General features: G+C 60.8%; 1 protein-coding gene across 2 annotated transcripts in view; it reads left to right on the top strand.

Annotated features, from left to right (window-relative positions):
- The first annotated feature begins 2,511 nt into the window (after positions 1-2,511).
- BMP1 (bone morphogenetic protein 1) overlaps positions 2,512-14,695 on the top strand; it is a 34,007-nt gene continuing 21,823 nt past the window's right edge. For both annotated transcript variants that reach the window (XM_063175173.1, XM_063175174.1), the window contains exon 1: positions 2,512-2,666. In XM_063175173.1, the coding sequence (XP_063031243.1) occupies positions 2,528-2,666 (139 nt within the window). In that variant the 5' untranslated portion in view covers positions 2,512-2,527. The remainder of the gene's footprint in view (positions 2,667-14,695) is intronic.

The raw sequence follows: 14,695 nt of genomic DNA, 5'->3' as shown, positions 1-14,695 counted from the left end.
GGCCAGGATTTGGGGTGCAGGGTGAGGGGTGAACAAGCAGACAAGCAGGGTTGGGATATGGGACTGGGGAAAATGGGGCTGGAAAATGTGGGGTGGGAATTTGGGGCACCAGACCCCAACGGGGGGTGTGGGACTGGGTGATTTTGGGGTGCTGGGGGACACGGGGTGGCACCAAAGGGGACAGATGGGTGCTGGCATTGTGGGATTTGTGTCCTGGGAATATTGGGGGGCTGGGGTTGATCCGGGGTGGGGCCTGGATCGGTACCGGGGAACTGAGGGGTGGCACGAGCGGGGCTGGGGACACCGGGTGGGACCGGAGTGGGGCGGGAGAAATATTGGGGTGCACGGAGAGGTGGGGGAGGGATCGGGGATGGGGGGTGGGTTTGGGACCAGGGGAAAATGGTGCAGGACCGGGGAGACCGGGATCGGTACCGGGATAGGGGATGGGACTGGGAGAGAACAGGATCGGTACCGGGATATGGGATGGGACTGGGAGAGAGCGGGATCGGTACCGGGATATGGGATGGGACTGGGAGAGACCGGGATCGGTACCGGGATATGGGATGGGACTGGGAGAGACCGGGATCGGTACCGGGAAGAACAGAATGGGACTGGGGGAGACCGGGATCGGTACCGGGATATGGGATGGGACTGGGAGAGAGCGGGATCGGTACCGGGATATGGGATGGGACTGGGAGAGACCGGGATCGGTACCGGGATATGGGATGGGACTGGGAGAGACCGGGATCGGTACCGGGAAGAACAGAACGGGACTGGGGGAGACCGGGATCGGTACCAGGATATGGGATGGGACTGGGGGAGACCGGGATCGCTACGGGGGAAACGGGACAGGACTGAGGGAGACTGGGATCGGTACCGGGGAGAGCAGAGCGGGACCAGGGCAGAGTGGGATCAGTATGGGGGGAAATGGAACAGGAATGGGGGAACCGGGTCGGTACCGGGGAAACGGAACCGGACCAGGGGAGACCCAAATCGGTGCGGGGGAAAATGAAACAGGACTGAGGGAGACTGGGATCGGTACCGGGGAGAGCAGAGCGGGACCAGGGCAGAGTGGGATCGGTATGGGGGGAAATGGAACAGGAATGGGGGGGACCGGGTCGGTACCGGGGAAAACGGAACCGGACCAGGGGAGAGCGGGATCGGTAAGGCAGAAAATGAAACAGGACCGGGGATACTGGATCGGTACCGGGGATATGGGACGGGACCGGGGGAGACCGGGGAAAACGGAAGAGGAATGGGGGAGAGGGGGATCGGTACCGGGGAAAACGGAAGAGGAATGGGGGAGAGCGGGATCGGTACCGGGGAAAATGGAGCAGGACCGGGGATACTGGATCGGTAGTGGGGATATGGGACGGGAGCAGGGGAGAGTGGGATTGGTACCGGGGAAAACATTACGGGACCAAGGGAGACCGGATCGGTACCGGGATATGGGACGGGACTGGGAGAGTCTGGGATCGGTACCAGGAAAACGGAGCAGGACCGGGAAAGACCGGGATCGGTGCTGGGGAAAATGGAACAGGACCGGGGGAGAGCGGGATCGGTACCGGGGGAAAGGGAACGGGAATGGGGGAGACCGGGATCGGTACCGGGGAAAATGAAACAGGACTGAGGGAGACCAGGATCGGTACCGGGGAAAACGGAACCGGGGGAGACCAGGACCGGTACTGAGGATATGGGACGGGACCGGGATTGGTACCGGGAAAACGGAGCAGGGATGGGGGAAACCGGGTCGGTACCGGGGAAAACGGAACGGGACTGGAGGAGAGCGGGATCGGTAGGGGGAAAATGAAACAGGACCGGGAGGGGACCGGGATGGGGACCGGGGAAAACGGAACTGGACCGGGGAAGCTCGGCAGGATCGGTACCGCGGATATGGGACGGGACTGGGGGGACCGGGATCGGTACCGGGAAAACGGAACAGGAGTGGGGGAGACCAGGATCGGTACCGTGAAACAGAACTGGGAGAGAGCGGGGTCGGTACCGGTAAAACGGAGCAGGACGGGGGTAAAACCGGGATCGGTACTGGGGAAAACGGAACCGGGGGGAGACCGGGATCAGTACTGGGAATATGGGACGGGACCGGGGGAGAGCGGGATTGGTACCGGGGATATGGGGACGGTACCGGAGAGAGCACTGTCGGTACCGGGGGGTCCGAAACGGGGCTCGGGGGGTGCGGGACGGGCCGGGCCGGGGCAGCCCCGGTGCGGGGGCAGCAGCGGGGGCTGCGGGCCAGGTCCCGGTGCCGGTGGCCCCGCCGCCCCCCGGCGCTGGCCCCGCTCCGAGCCCTGCGCCCGGGGCTGCAGCAGGGGCCGAGCTCCGCGCTTGAACCCGCCCCCGCCAGATCTCATTTCCCTAAAAAAAAAAAAAAAAAAAAAAGAAAGAAAAAAAAAAAAAAAAAAGGAAGGGAGAGAGAGCGAGGAAAAAAAAAAAAAAAAAAAAAAAAAGCAGCGAAGAAGGGAAGGAAAGAGGGAAGAGAGGAAAAAAAAAAAAAACGCCGGCCGGAGCCATGGCCGGGCTGCGGAGCTGCGGGCTGCTCCTCTGCCTGCTCCTGGCCCGGGCCCTGCGCTTTCCGGACTATTCCTACGTGCTGGAGGAAGAGGAGGAGGACGAGGAGCCCCTGGACTACAAGGACCCCTGCAAAGCCGGTGGGAGCGGGGGGATGCGCGGCCGGGCGGGCGGACAAAGGGGAGCGCGGGGAGCGGGACCGTGCCCCGCACGCACCTCGGGGCTCCGCAGCGCCGGGCCCGGGCACTCCCGGCCGGGGGAACGGGGGGAGCGGCGGCTCCCGCTCCGGGATGCAGAGCTGGTTGTACTCAGGGTGAGGAGCAGGGGGTCCCCGCTTTCCCTGCCCGCTCCGGCTGCGCCGGCAGCTGTCAAAGGCGGCGGGGAGCCCCCAGCCCCCCATGGCAGCCCCCCACTTCATGCCCCATCCCTGAGCCCGCGCTCTGCACCTCTTGGTTCCCCCCCGCTCCCCCAGCCCGCAGCCAAAGCTCGTCCCCCACCCCGGGACACCCCGGAGGTGCCACCGCGGGTTGGGGTCCCTCCGTGCCGGGACGGGGGGTTCGGAGCCGCTCCCCAGGTTTTGGAAGGGCTGGGAACAAACTGGGTGCTGCGAGGGGCGAATCCCCGCGTCCCTGTGAGCCCTGGAGGGGATGGGAGGATTTGGGGAGGGGGAAACTGAGGCACGGCAGGGCCGCGCAGGGCTGAGCCCGCTGCGAGGGCCGGGGTCTGGCGGGGGATCACGTTTCTCTGTACTGGCATTGTCTGCGCTGCCGAGGCGGCTGTTGATATAACTCTGTCTACACGAGGGCTTTTTTCTGGCCAAAAATCCTTCCCTTCCTGCCCTCCCGGGCTGAAACAGCAGAGCTTGCAAAACCGTCCGGGCAGAGGCGGCTGGAGCCTTCCCCCCGCTCCCGCTTCCTCCAGCTGAGCGCTGGGGACGAGGCTTCCCCCGATCCATGAATTTCACCCCTGTCCCCTCCTCGCCCCCCTTCCCTGCACCCCGAGACCCCCCCCTCGCCTCCCGGGGCTGGCTTTTGCCCCTTTCCCATTCCTGTTCTGCCTTCATGAGATCCCGATGGGATTAATTAATTTAATTACGGGGGTGGGGGGGATCAGGCCCTGCCACGCATGGAGCGAGCCGGGGATTCACCCTCGTTTGGCTCCGCAGCACTGAGATGATGAAATTCCATTTTTCGGGGAGCCAGAACCCCTTGCCACCCTCCTGACTTCCCCCTGGCATCCCGTGCGAGTGTTCGGTTGAATTTTGGGTTGTTGAGACGCTCCCCGAGCTCCAAAATCGGCCAAACACCAAAATTTTTGCCACCGCTGCAGCCGCGGGGAGGGAAAACACCGGGAGAGGGATTTGTGCTCCTCATGCCAGAGGTATCCTGAGGCCACCGGCTGCCCGCGGCTCGCCGGCCACCCCCGGCGATGCCACCGCGGTGATGCCACCCGTCCTTGGCAGTGCCAGCGGAAGGGGAAGCGCCTCCCGTGCCGCCGCGTCGCTCCCAAGGATGCCAAAACGGGAAAGCGCCGGGAGATGCAGCCCTTGGGGCGGGCAGGGAGGAAGGAACCGGCCGTGGCCCCGGTTTGCCTTCACCCGGTCAGGTCTCGGTGCCCGGGAGCGGCCGCAGGGTCAGATCCGGGTCGGATCTCCGGTTGGGAACGGCGGCTGGAAGGGCTGGAAGGGCTCGCAGTGCCCTCAGCTGTGCTGGGACAGCGGCCCCGGGGCTCGGGGGGGCTCATCCCGGGCTGGATGAGCATTTGGGGTGGGATCCGAGACCCTTTGGGTGCCCCCAGCACCAGGGGGATGCGATTGAGCCCATCCTGTACCCCATATCCACAATTTGGGGTGCTTGGCTAAACTGGGGCGCTGAAACCCCCCTGTCCAACATTCTATCACCCACCGGGGTGCAGAGCTCTTGGGGACTCACACCGCCCCCCAAAATGGGTGTTTGGGGGGGATTTCCTCTCCCAAACCCCCACGGGATCTCCTCTCCCAAACTCAGCATCACCTGCGTGGCGCAACCACGGGACAGACGGACATGGCCGGGGGTCTGAGCCCCCCTTTGCCGTCTGCAGGAGCTCCCCAGCCGTGCCTGGAGTTCTGCAGCCGCCGGGATTTCACCTAGATTACACTTTCCAGGCGTAGCCAGCCCAGGCTACTGGTTGCAGTCACACTTGTCAAGCTGCCCGAAAATATTTTCCAGCCGTTGTATGTCACTTATTCATGCCGGCTAAAAAATCCACCCGCCGAGCCCGGGGCCGGCGGGAGGCCTGCGGTTCAGGGCTCGGCAAAAAACCTTGGAAAAATCTCAGGCCGATCGCGGGATCTGCTTTATCTTTGTGTAATCACCCGTTCGGCGCGGCCGCATCCTCCGGCGGGGGCCCGGGGTGCCACGGCGGGGCCGGGGGCTCGCTGCTCGCTGCCCTCCCTTCCCCGGCTCCTGGGAAACGCCTCGGCTGCTGATTCACGCCGGCGGGTCGTGCCCAGGGGGGAGACGGAGCTTCCTGAGGCTTTATCCGGGCTGGGAAACACATGGCCGGCAAGGACGGGGCGGCCCCGGGGAGAGCCGGGCAGAACAAAGCGGCCGGGAGAGGAGGGAGGATGGGTCGCGCTGGGCTTTCCCCTAAATTTCTACCCTGGAAGGGAGTTTTCCGGGCAATAACGAGTCATCCTGCTTGCCTGTGGCTGTGCTGAGGATTCTTGGAGGTGTCTGGGGAGAAAAAGATTCCTACTGCATCACGAGGAGATGTGGGAAGAGGAGATCCCGCTTATCACCTGGCCAGGGGCTGCAGGAGGTCACTGCCGGCAAATTTGGAGGGGCAAAGTTGGAGGGGCAAATTTAAATGGCAAACTTGGAGTAGCAAACTTGGCGTGGCAAACTTGAGTGGGAAACTTGAGTGGCAAACTTGAGTGGCAAAGTTGGAGTGGGAAACTTGAGTGGGAAACTTGAGTGGCAAACTTGAGTGGCAAAGTTGGAGTGGGAAACTTGAGTGGGAAACTTGAGTGGCAAACTTGGCATGGCAAACTTGAGTGGGAAACTTGAGTGGCAAACTGGGAGTAGCAAACTTGAGTGGCAAAGTTGGCCTGGCAAACTTGGAGTGGCAAATTTGGAGTGGCAAACTCGAGTGGCAAACTTGACATGGGAAACTTGAGTGCAAAGTTGGCGTGGCAAACTTGAGTGGCAAACTGGGAGTACCAAACTTGGCATGGCAAACTTGAGTGGCAAACTGGGAGTAGCAAACTTGAGTGGCAAAATTGGAGTGGCAAAGTTGGAGGGGCAAATTTAAATGGCAAAGTTAGAGTAGCAAACTTGGCATGGCAAACTTGAGTGGCAAACTTGGCATGGCAAACTTGGTGTGGCAAACTTGGCATAGTGAACTCGGAGTGGCAAAGCTGGAGTGGCAGACTTGGCACGCCAAACTTGAGTGGGAAACTTGAGTGGCAAACTTGGCATGGCAAATTTGGCATGGCAAATTTAGTGTGGCAAACTCGAGTGGCAAACTTGACATGGGACATTTGAGTGCAAAGTTGGCGTGGCAAACCTGAGTGGCAAACTTGAGTGGCAAACTGGGAGTAGCAAACTTGGCATGGCAAAGTTGGAGTGGTAAAGTTGGAGGAGCAAATTTAAATGGCAAACTTGGAGTAGCAAACTTGGCATGGCAAACTTGAGTGGGAAACTTGAGTGGCAAACTCGGCGTGGCAAACTGGGAGTAGCAAACTTGAGTGGCAAAGTTGGCATGGCAAACTTGAGTGGCAAACTTGGCATGGCAAACTTGGCATGGCAAATCTGGCGTGGCAAATTTGGTGCGGCAAACTCGAGTGGCAAACTTGACATGGGAAATTTGAGTGGCAAACTTGGAGTGGCCAACTTGAGTGGCAAATCTGGAGTGGCAAATTTGGCATGGCAAAGTTGGTGTGGCAAATTTGGGTTGGGAAACTTGAGTGGCAAACTTGGCATGGGAAACTTGAGTGGCAAACTTGACATGGCAAACTTGGCATGGCAAACCGGGAGTAGCAAACTTGAGTGGCAAAGTTGGCATGGCAAATTTGCAGTGGCAAAGTTGGAGTGGCCACTTGAGTGCTAAACTTCAGTGGCAAACTTGGAGTGGCAAACTTGGAGTAGCAAACTCGAGTGGCAAATCTGGCATGACAAACTTGAGTGGCAAAGTTGGAGTGGCAAATTTGGCATGGCAATGTTGGTGTGGCAAACTTGAGTGGAAAACTTGGTGTGGCAAACTTGAGTGGCAAACTTGGCATGGCAAACCTGGCATGGCAAACTTGAGTAGCAAATTTTGCGTGGCAAACTTGGAGTAGCAAACTCGTCATGGCAAATTTGGTATGACAAATTTGGCATGGCAAACTTGAGTGGCAAACTTGGCGTGGCAAACTTGGCATGGCAAAGTTGGAGTGACAAAGTTGAGTGGCAAACGGCGTGGCAAACCAAGCTCTACGCATGTGGGAATGCAGTGGAACATCCCGAGGGTTTGTCAGGGAGCCGGGAGCAGGGAAGGGAAGGGGTTAACCCCTCGGGAAGGCGTTAAGGTGTGTTGGGAGGGGGGATTGCGAGAACAGGAAGCACAACAGGGGGAATGTTTGCAGCCTGAGCCCCTGGGAGGATGCCCAGTGGTCCGGGAGCCCTTTGGCAGGGGCAGGGGCAGGGACAGGGACAGGGACAGGGACAGCAGAGCCTCACATGTGTGGGTTTGGCTGTCAGGGCCCGTCCCCATCTCCATTCCCTGTCCCTGCTGCCACCAGGCTCCTCTCCAAAGTGACAACAACCCCCCACGGCATCCCCTTGGCAGTGCAATTCCCAAATATTTCCCTTTGCAGCCGCTCTCCCTTGCACAGGCACCGCTGCTCTTGGCCCGGGATGTGTTTTCCTCGGGGAAAGGGGAGAGCTCACTCCCTGCTCCCATCTCCTTCCATCCCGCCGTGCCTCAGCCTTGGCATCCTCCACGCCGAGCCCTGCGCGAGGCTTTTCCTCCTTTTGCTGTCACGGAAGAGCGGCAGAAGGAAAAGGCTCCCCTGGAGTGCTCCGATCATCCCTCCCACTCCCGGCCTGCCCCCGACGGACGTTTCCTGCCCCTGGAATTCGTTTGCAGCCCGGGATGTTTATTCACGGTGCTCATTTCATGGCCCGGAGCAGGCGAAGGGCTTGGTTGGAGCCTGAACGCCGCTGCCCCGGGGCTGGGGAGGGAATTTGGCTGCGGGTGCTCAGGGAAGCGTTGGCGGAGGGAGGATGTGCCTTGCAGCGGAGGGAATTCGGGACTGGGATCATCCCTCGCACCGGGGATGTTGTGCTGGAGCCTCTCTGCCCTGGGCATCCCAAAACCTCCAGCTGGGATCAGGATGCTCCAGGCAGGAGGTGGGGGATGGCAGTGAGGGATATCTGAGCTCTTTGGGGGTGCTGAGTGGCTCTATCCCCCCGTGCCTCAGTTTCCCCGAGCCCGCGCAGGGGCCGTGATCTGGCCTGGCTCCCAGCGTGGCCTCCCAGCCTTGAATTCCTGCTTTGTGCCTGCCGGGCTGCTCTCGGAAGGTGCTCTGGGAAAGCAAATACTCCTCGGGCCGGCGTTCACAGGCTGGCGGCTCCCTCTGTCCCGCCGACGGCGAGGGGCACCGGGAGAGGGGCTGAGAGGGGCCGGGGGGCGGGAGAGGGGCAGGAGAGGGGCTGAGAGGTACCGGGGGTGAGAGAGGGGCAGGAGAGGGGCTGAGAGGTACCGGGGGTGAGAGAGGGGCAGGAGAGGGGCTGAGAGGTACCGGGGGTGAGAGAGGGGCAGGAGAGGGGCTGAGAGGTGCCGGGGGGTGAGAGAGGGGCGGAGAGGGGCTGAGAGGTGCCGGGGGTGAGAGAGGGGCACCGGGAGAGGGGCTGAGAGGTACCGGGGGTGAGAGAGGGGCGGAGAGGGGTTGCTTCCCGTCCGTCTGTCCCGGGGGACAGGAGAGGGGCTGTACCGGTGCTGGGGGGCATTAGAGGCGCTGCTTCCCCTCCGTCTGTCCCAGAGAGGGGCTGCTTCCCCTCCATCCTGTCCGTCTGTCCCGGCGGGGGGCAGAAGAGGGGCTGCTTCCCGTCCGTCTGTCCCCAAGAGGTGCTGCTTCCCCTCCGTCTGTCCCGGAGGTCTCCCTGCAGTGCTGCTCCCCCAGCCCCAAAACCCCGGGATGCTCCTCCATCCTTCTACCCCTGGATGCTCCTCATCTCTCCCCCTCCATCCCCTCCCACCGCAATCAGCGCAGACCCCCAGGGCTGAGGGGACCCCCCAAAGCAGAGGGTCCCCCCCCTCGGCCGGGCCGCGGCCCCGGGTGTTTGGCCGCGCAGCTGGGCCGGGTGCGGGGGCGAGGGGCGGTGCGAGGAGCATTCCGCGCATATTTAAGGGCTCCGAGGACGCTGCTCCGGTGGTGGCTCCGTGGCTTTGCAGCCCGGGATGCAGCTATTAGAGATTTCACTTCCATCCCGGTCCCGGTTGGGGCACAGAGGTTCGGTCTCTGTTTCTTTCCACATCCCAAACCCTGCCTGCGTGTCAGTTTCTGTGTTTCTCTTTGCGGCTTTTTTACGCTGATTTATGCTGGTCGGTTTTCCATGTTTCTCTTCCCGGCTGATTTATGTCCGGAGATAGCTCAGGGATGCCACTTGCTCGGTTTCTCGGCTGTTTCAAAGACCTGGAAAGGCCCAGGGTGGCCTTGGACAGCCTGCGCTTCAAAGGACGAGGAGAGACTTCTGATCTTGTTTCGGTCTCGGTGTTTATTAATTGTTTATCTAAAAGATTTTCTTTCAGCCCAACAGAGGTCTGCACAGCAAGTCAGCCATGGGCACACTCTGCAGCCCCCGGGGCGGTCACTTATCTTTATACCCGAAGTTACGTATACAATATTTATGATTTTTCTCCAATACCTTCTACTCTTATTAACCGGTGCACTTCTAGTAAAGACCAATCCCAAAGTGCCACCATCACCACACCTGCGCAGTGAGGGACGCTCGGGACTCGCCAGGATTTGGGGTGGCTGGGATGGAGCTGCTGAGGGAACCCTGGGCTGGGCTGATGCTGCCCACCCTGCACAGAGCCCTTTGGGGGCTCCTGGCACCCACACAGGGATGAGGATCCCTCCTGTCCCTCCTGCTTGGAACCTCCAAGCTGCGCAAGGATGAGGGTCCTCCCCACCTGGTGCCCTTTGGTGGGACCTCCACAGGGATGAGGGTCCCTTTTCAGTGTCCTTCAAGGCCTTGTGAGAGCCACAGGAGGATGAGGATCTTTCCACCTTCTGGTGGGATCTTCACAGGGATGAGGGTCCTTCCTGCCCAGTGCCTTCAAGGGCTGCTGAGACCTACATGAGGATCTTTGGTGGGATCTTGGCAGGGATCAGCATCCCCCCTGCTCAATGTTCTTCAAGAGCTGGTGAGACCTACATGAGGATGAGGATATCTCCACCCTCTGGTGGGATCTTCACAGGGATGAGGGTCCCTCCTCAATGTCCTTCAAGGCCTGGTGAGACCCACAGAAGGATCAGGATCTTTCCCAACCTTTTGTGGGATCTTCACATGAATGAAGGTCCCTCCTGCCCAGTGTCCTTTGAGAGCTGATGAGATCCATAGGAGGATCTTTGGTGGGATCTTCGCAGGGATGAGGGTCCCTCCACAGTGTCCTTCAAGGCCTGGTGAGATCCACAGGAGGATGAGGATCTTTCCCATTCTTGGATGGGATCTTGGCAGGGATGAGGGTTTTCTGCCTAGTGTCCTTTGAGGCCTGGTGAGACCCACAGGAGGATCTTTGGTGGGATCCTGGCAGGGATGGATGGGGGTCCTCTTCACAGGAATGAGGGTCCATCTTGCTCAGTGTCCTTCAAGGCCTGGTGAGACCCACAGGAGAATGAGAGGACGAGGACTTTTCCCACCCACTGCTGGGATCTTCACAGGGGTGAGGATTTCCTGCCCAGTGTCCTTTGAGGCCTGGTGAGACCCACGGGAGGATCTTTGGTGGGATCTTGGCAGGGATGGATGAGGGTCACTCCTCAGTGTCCTTCAGGAGCTGGTGAGACCCACAGGAGGATCTTTCCCATCCTTTTGTGGGATCTTCACAGCCCAGTGTCCTTCAAGGCCTGGTGATTCCCACATGAGGATCTCTGGTGGGATCCTGGCAGGGATGGATGAGGGTCCTCTTCACAGGAATGAGGGTCCTTCTTGCTCAGTGTCCTTCAAGGCCTGGTGATTCTCACAGGAAGATCTCTGGTGGGATCCTGGCAGGGATGGATGGGGGTCCCTCCTGCCCTGCACCCTGCCCGGAGCCTCCTCTGCCCCAGGCTGCCCTGCCATGTGATCCTGCACTGTTCATCTGCCAAGGCTTCCCCTCAGCTCTGTTTGCCTTTCCCAGCTCCCAGAACATCTCGTTCACTCCCCAGCCCCTTCCCAGCACCAATTTCATCCCATTTCTCCTGCACCAGAGCTCCCAACCCTGGTGGGGCCCGAGGTCAGGCTCATCCCAAACCCCAGTGACACCAGAGAGGTCAGGCCCTGCACTGCTCACCTTGCCATGGGGATGCTGAGCTCCTGCATCCCGGGCAGGGAGCAGAGGGACCCAGGAGGATCAGGAGGTGCCTGTGGGGTCAGCACGGGGTGCTGAGGGGGTTTGGCCCTGCTCCGAGTGAAAAACCTTGTTTGTCTAAAGCTTCAGCCCCGGGGTTACGTCAGCGTTCCGAGAACCCGAAGGAAAACACTGCGCAAAAAGTCAAACAACAGAGGAGGGCTGAGCCATCCCCGCCTGCGGGGGGCGGGGGCAGGGCGAGCTCCGTGCGAGCTCCCAGACCTGCCCTGGGGGGCGGCGGGGATGGAGCTGGGACCGTGCATCCCCCTCTGCCCGCCCTCACTCCCACGCCTGGCCTTGGAGCTGGCATCGCTGGCATCGCATCCTCCTCCCTGCTGGCATCGCTGGCACCGCATCCCCCCTGCCCTGCTGGCACCGCTGCACTCGGACCTTGCCCCCAGGGCCTCTGTGACCGAGCAGAGAGCTGCCCAGGCTGGCAGCAGCTCAGGGACACCAGGACAGCTCCAGGGGGGGATCTGTGTCCCCTGGTTTGGGTGAGGGGTTGAGGGGATGTGCTTCTGGGGCTGTGACCCCTCGGAAGTGTTTCCTCCTTGCCCTCAGGGCCTCTGTGAGCGAGCAGAGAGCAGCCCAGGCTGGCAGCAGCTCAGGGACACCAGGAAAGCTCCAGGGGGGTATCTGTGTCCCCTGGTTTGGGGTCTCTTGGGCACCTTGCCCTGGCGGGGTGAGGGGATGTCCTGAAGGCAGTGTGACCCCTCGGGGGGAGTTTCCTCCTGTTCCAACTTGGGCTGGGATCACTCCTGCCAAGAGACTCTCGAGTTTGCAGAGGGTTCCCCTCACTTGCAGAGGGTCCCCTTCACTTCCAGGGTGTCCCCTTTGCTTGCAGAGGGTCCCCCTCACTTGCAGGGGTCCCCCTCATTTCCAGGGGGTCCCCTTTGTTTGCAGGGTGTCCCCTCCACCTCTCCCACACCAACAAGTGGCAGCAGCGTGGCATTGTCCCCAGGGAAGCCCCTCAGGGAGTTTAACGGTGTCTGGGGGCTTTGGGTGAGCAGAGACCCTACCCCCAAAATACCCCACGTGTCACCTCATTCCACGGGTGCACAGGGAGGAGGACGTGAGTGGGAGGAGGAGGACGTGACCGGAGCCCAAACCAACCTGGAATTTCTCAATCCACCACTCTGGGCTTGGCCCTGACGTGTCCATGCAAGGATCGCTGCGGGGACACCCCCGGGGCCACCATGCTGTGCCCTGGGGGGTTTTTGGGGGGCCCAGCCGCCTCAAACCCGCGGGAAGAGCAGCCCCCCATCCCCGGGCCGGCCTGCCCGGCTCTCTCACGGCTCCCAAATCCCTCACATATGGTTTCCATATCACTTGGCTCCGCCGGCGCTTGCTGGGCTGTAAGCGAGCTTACTTTCCCTTGTCTTTCCACGCAGCTCTTGGCAAGGGATGCTCGTCCTGCTCCCCAGCCCCGGTCCTCCCCCGCGCTGCCCGTTCGGACACGTCTCTGCCGGCCCCGGGAGGGTGTGGGGAGGCCGGGGCCGGCTCCTGCCTCTGCTCTGCCCTCAAATTGCAGCCTGGCCGTGCCAGCCGCAGGTCGCTGCCAGGGGAGGTGCCGGCCCCGGCTTGTTTGCGCTTCCCTCGGCGCTGCCGCAGGTCTGCTCTCCACCCCGGAGCCTCCCCCGATGGGATTCACTCAGCGGTCAGTGCTGGGGACAGCCCCAAAACGCGGCTGATTCACCCCAAAATGCGGCTGTTTCACCCCAAAACGCCCCTGATTCACCCCAAAACGCAGCTGTTTCCCCCCAAAACGCGGCTGTTTCACCCCAAAACACAGCTGATTCACCCCAAAACGTGGCTGTTTTACCGCAAAAGGCAGCTAATTCACCCCAAAACGTGGCTGATTCACCCCCAAACGTCTCTGTTTCACCCCAAAACGCGGCTGTTTCACCCCAAAACGCGACTGATTCACCTCAAAACGCGTCTGTTTCTGTCCAAAATGCGGCTGATTCACCCCAAAACGCAGCTGATTCAGCCTAAAACGCGGCTGTTTCACCCCAAAACGCTGCTGATTCACCCCAAAACGCGGCTGTTTCACCCCAAAACGGCCCTGATTCACTGCAAAACGCTGCTGATTCACCCTAAACGCGGCTTATTCACCCCAAAACACAGATATTTTACCCCAAATTGCGGCTGTTTCACCCCAAAACGCACCTGATTCACCCCAAAACGCGACTGATTCACCCCAAAACGCGGCTGATTCACCCCATAACGCGGCTGTCTCACCCCAAAACGTGGCTGATTCACCCCAAAACGCGGCTGATTCACCCCAAAACACGGCTGATTCACCCCAAAACGTGGCTGTTTTACCGCAAAAGGCAGCTAATTCACCCCAAAACGTGGATGATTCGCCCCAAATCGCAGCTGTTTCACCCCAAAACGCGGCTGATTCACCCAAAAAGGCGACTGATTCACCCCAAAATGCGGCTGTTTCACCCCAAAACGCAGCTGATTGAGCCTAAAACGCGGCTGTTTCACCCCAAAACGCCGCTGTTTCACCCCAAAACGCGGCTGTTTCACCCCAAAACGCGGCTATTTTACCCCAAAACGCGGCTATTTTACCCCAAAACGTGGCTGTTTCACCCCAAAACGGCCTTGATTCACCCCAAAACGCTGCTGATTCTCCCTAAACGCGGCTGATTCACCCCAAAACGCCACTGTTTTACCCAAAACGTGGCTGTTTCAGCCCAAAGCGCAGCTGTTTCACCCCAAAACACGGCTGATTCACCCCAAAACGCCTCTGTTTCACCCCAAAACGCCTCTGTTTCACCCCAAAACGCGGCTGATTCACCCAAAAAGGCGACTGATTCACCCCATAACGCGGCTGATTCACCCCAAAACGCGGCTGATTCACCCCAAAACGCGGCTGTTTCACCCCATAACGCGGCCGTTTCACCCCAAAACGCGGCTGTTTCTCCCCGAAGCGCTCCACACCCCCGCTGCAGCGAGGTTTGGGCTCGGGGCCGTGCAAAGGGACGGGATCCAGCCTGCTCCTCTGATCCCCGGCTTTCCGGACCTCTCGGGGTTATCCTAATTGTCCCGCCTCGCCTTCATAATTAGTGGCTCTTTAGGGATCCATTTGCAAACTGCCTGGAGCGCGACCTTGGCTCCGCTCGCCCTCCTCCCCGGCGCTGCTCCGGCCACCCCATTCCCCAGCGCTGCCCGAGTTCCAGGGGGTTCCAGGCACCCTCTGCTCTGCCCAGGTACCCCCAAAACAGCTGAGGAACCCCCAGCCCCGGAACCAGCCCCGTTTCCCCGGGGCTCGGGGCCGGTCAAGCTCCGGGAGCCGCGGCCCCAAGTCACGGAGAACGACAGAGAGGAAGAGGAGGAAGGGTTATGAGGAAGGGTTTTGAGCAGGGCTGTGTCCTCCAGCCCCGCGGTGCTGCTGGAGGAGGGGGGTCCTGGCAGACGGCGGCCCCGCTCCTGCGGGCTCCGGGCACAGCGGGAGCTTCCCGGCCCAGATGGCTCCGCTCAGAGCTCCGCGTGGCTCACAGGTCGCTGCTTGGAGCATCCTGGGGCTCTCGGAGCTCGTTCAGGGCTGGGGGGGCAAGAGCCGGGGGGGAAGGGGGTCCTAAAGCCAGCA

This window comes from Melospiza melodia, chromosome 23, assembly GCF_035770615.1.
Source record: "Melospiza melodia melodia isolate bMelMel2 chromosome 23, bMelMel2.pri, whole genome shotgun sequence".
Taxonomy (NCBI): Eukaryota; Metazoa; Chordata; class Aves; order Passeriformes; family Passerellidae; genus Melospiza; species Melospiza melodia.
Note: the sequence above shows the minus strand (reverse complement) of the source record. Positions and strands in the feature narration are given on the sequence as shown.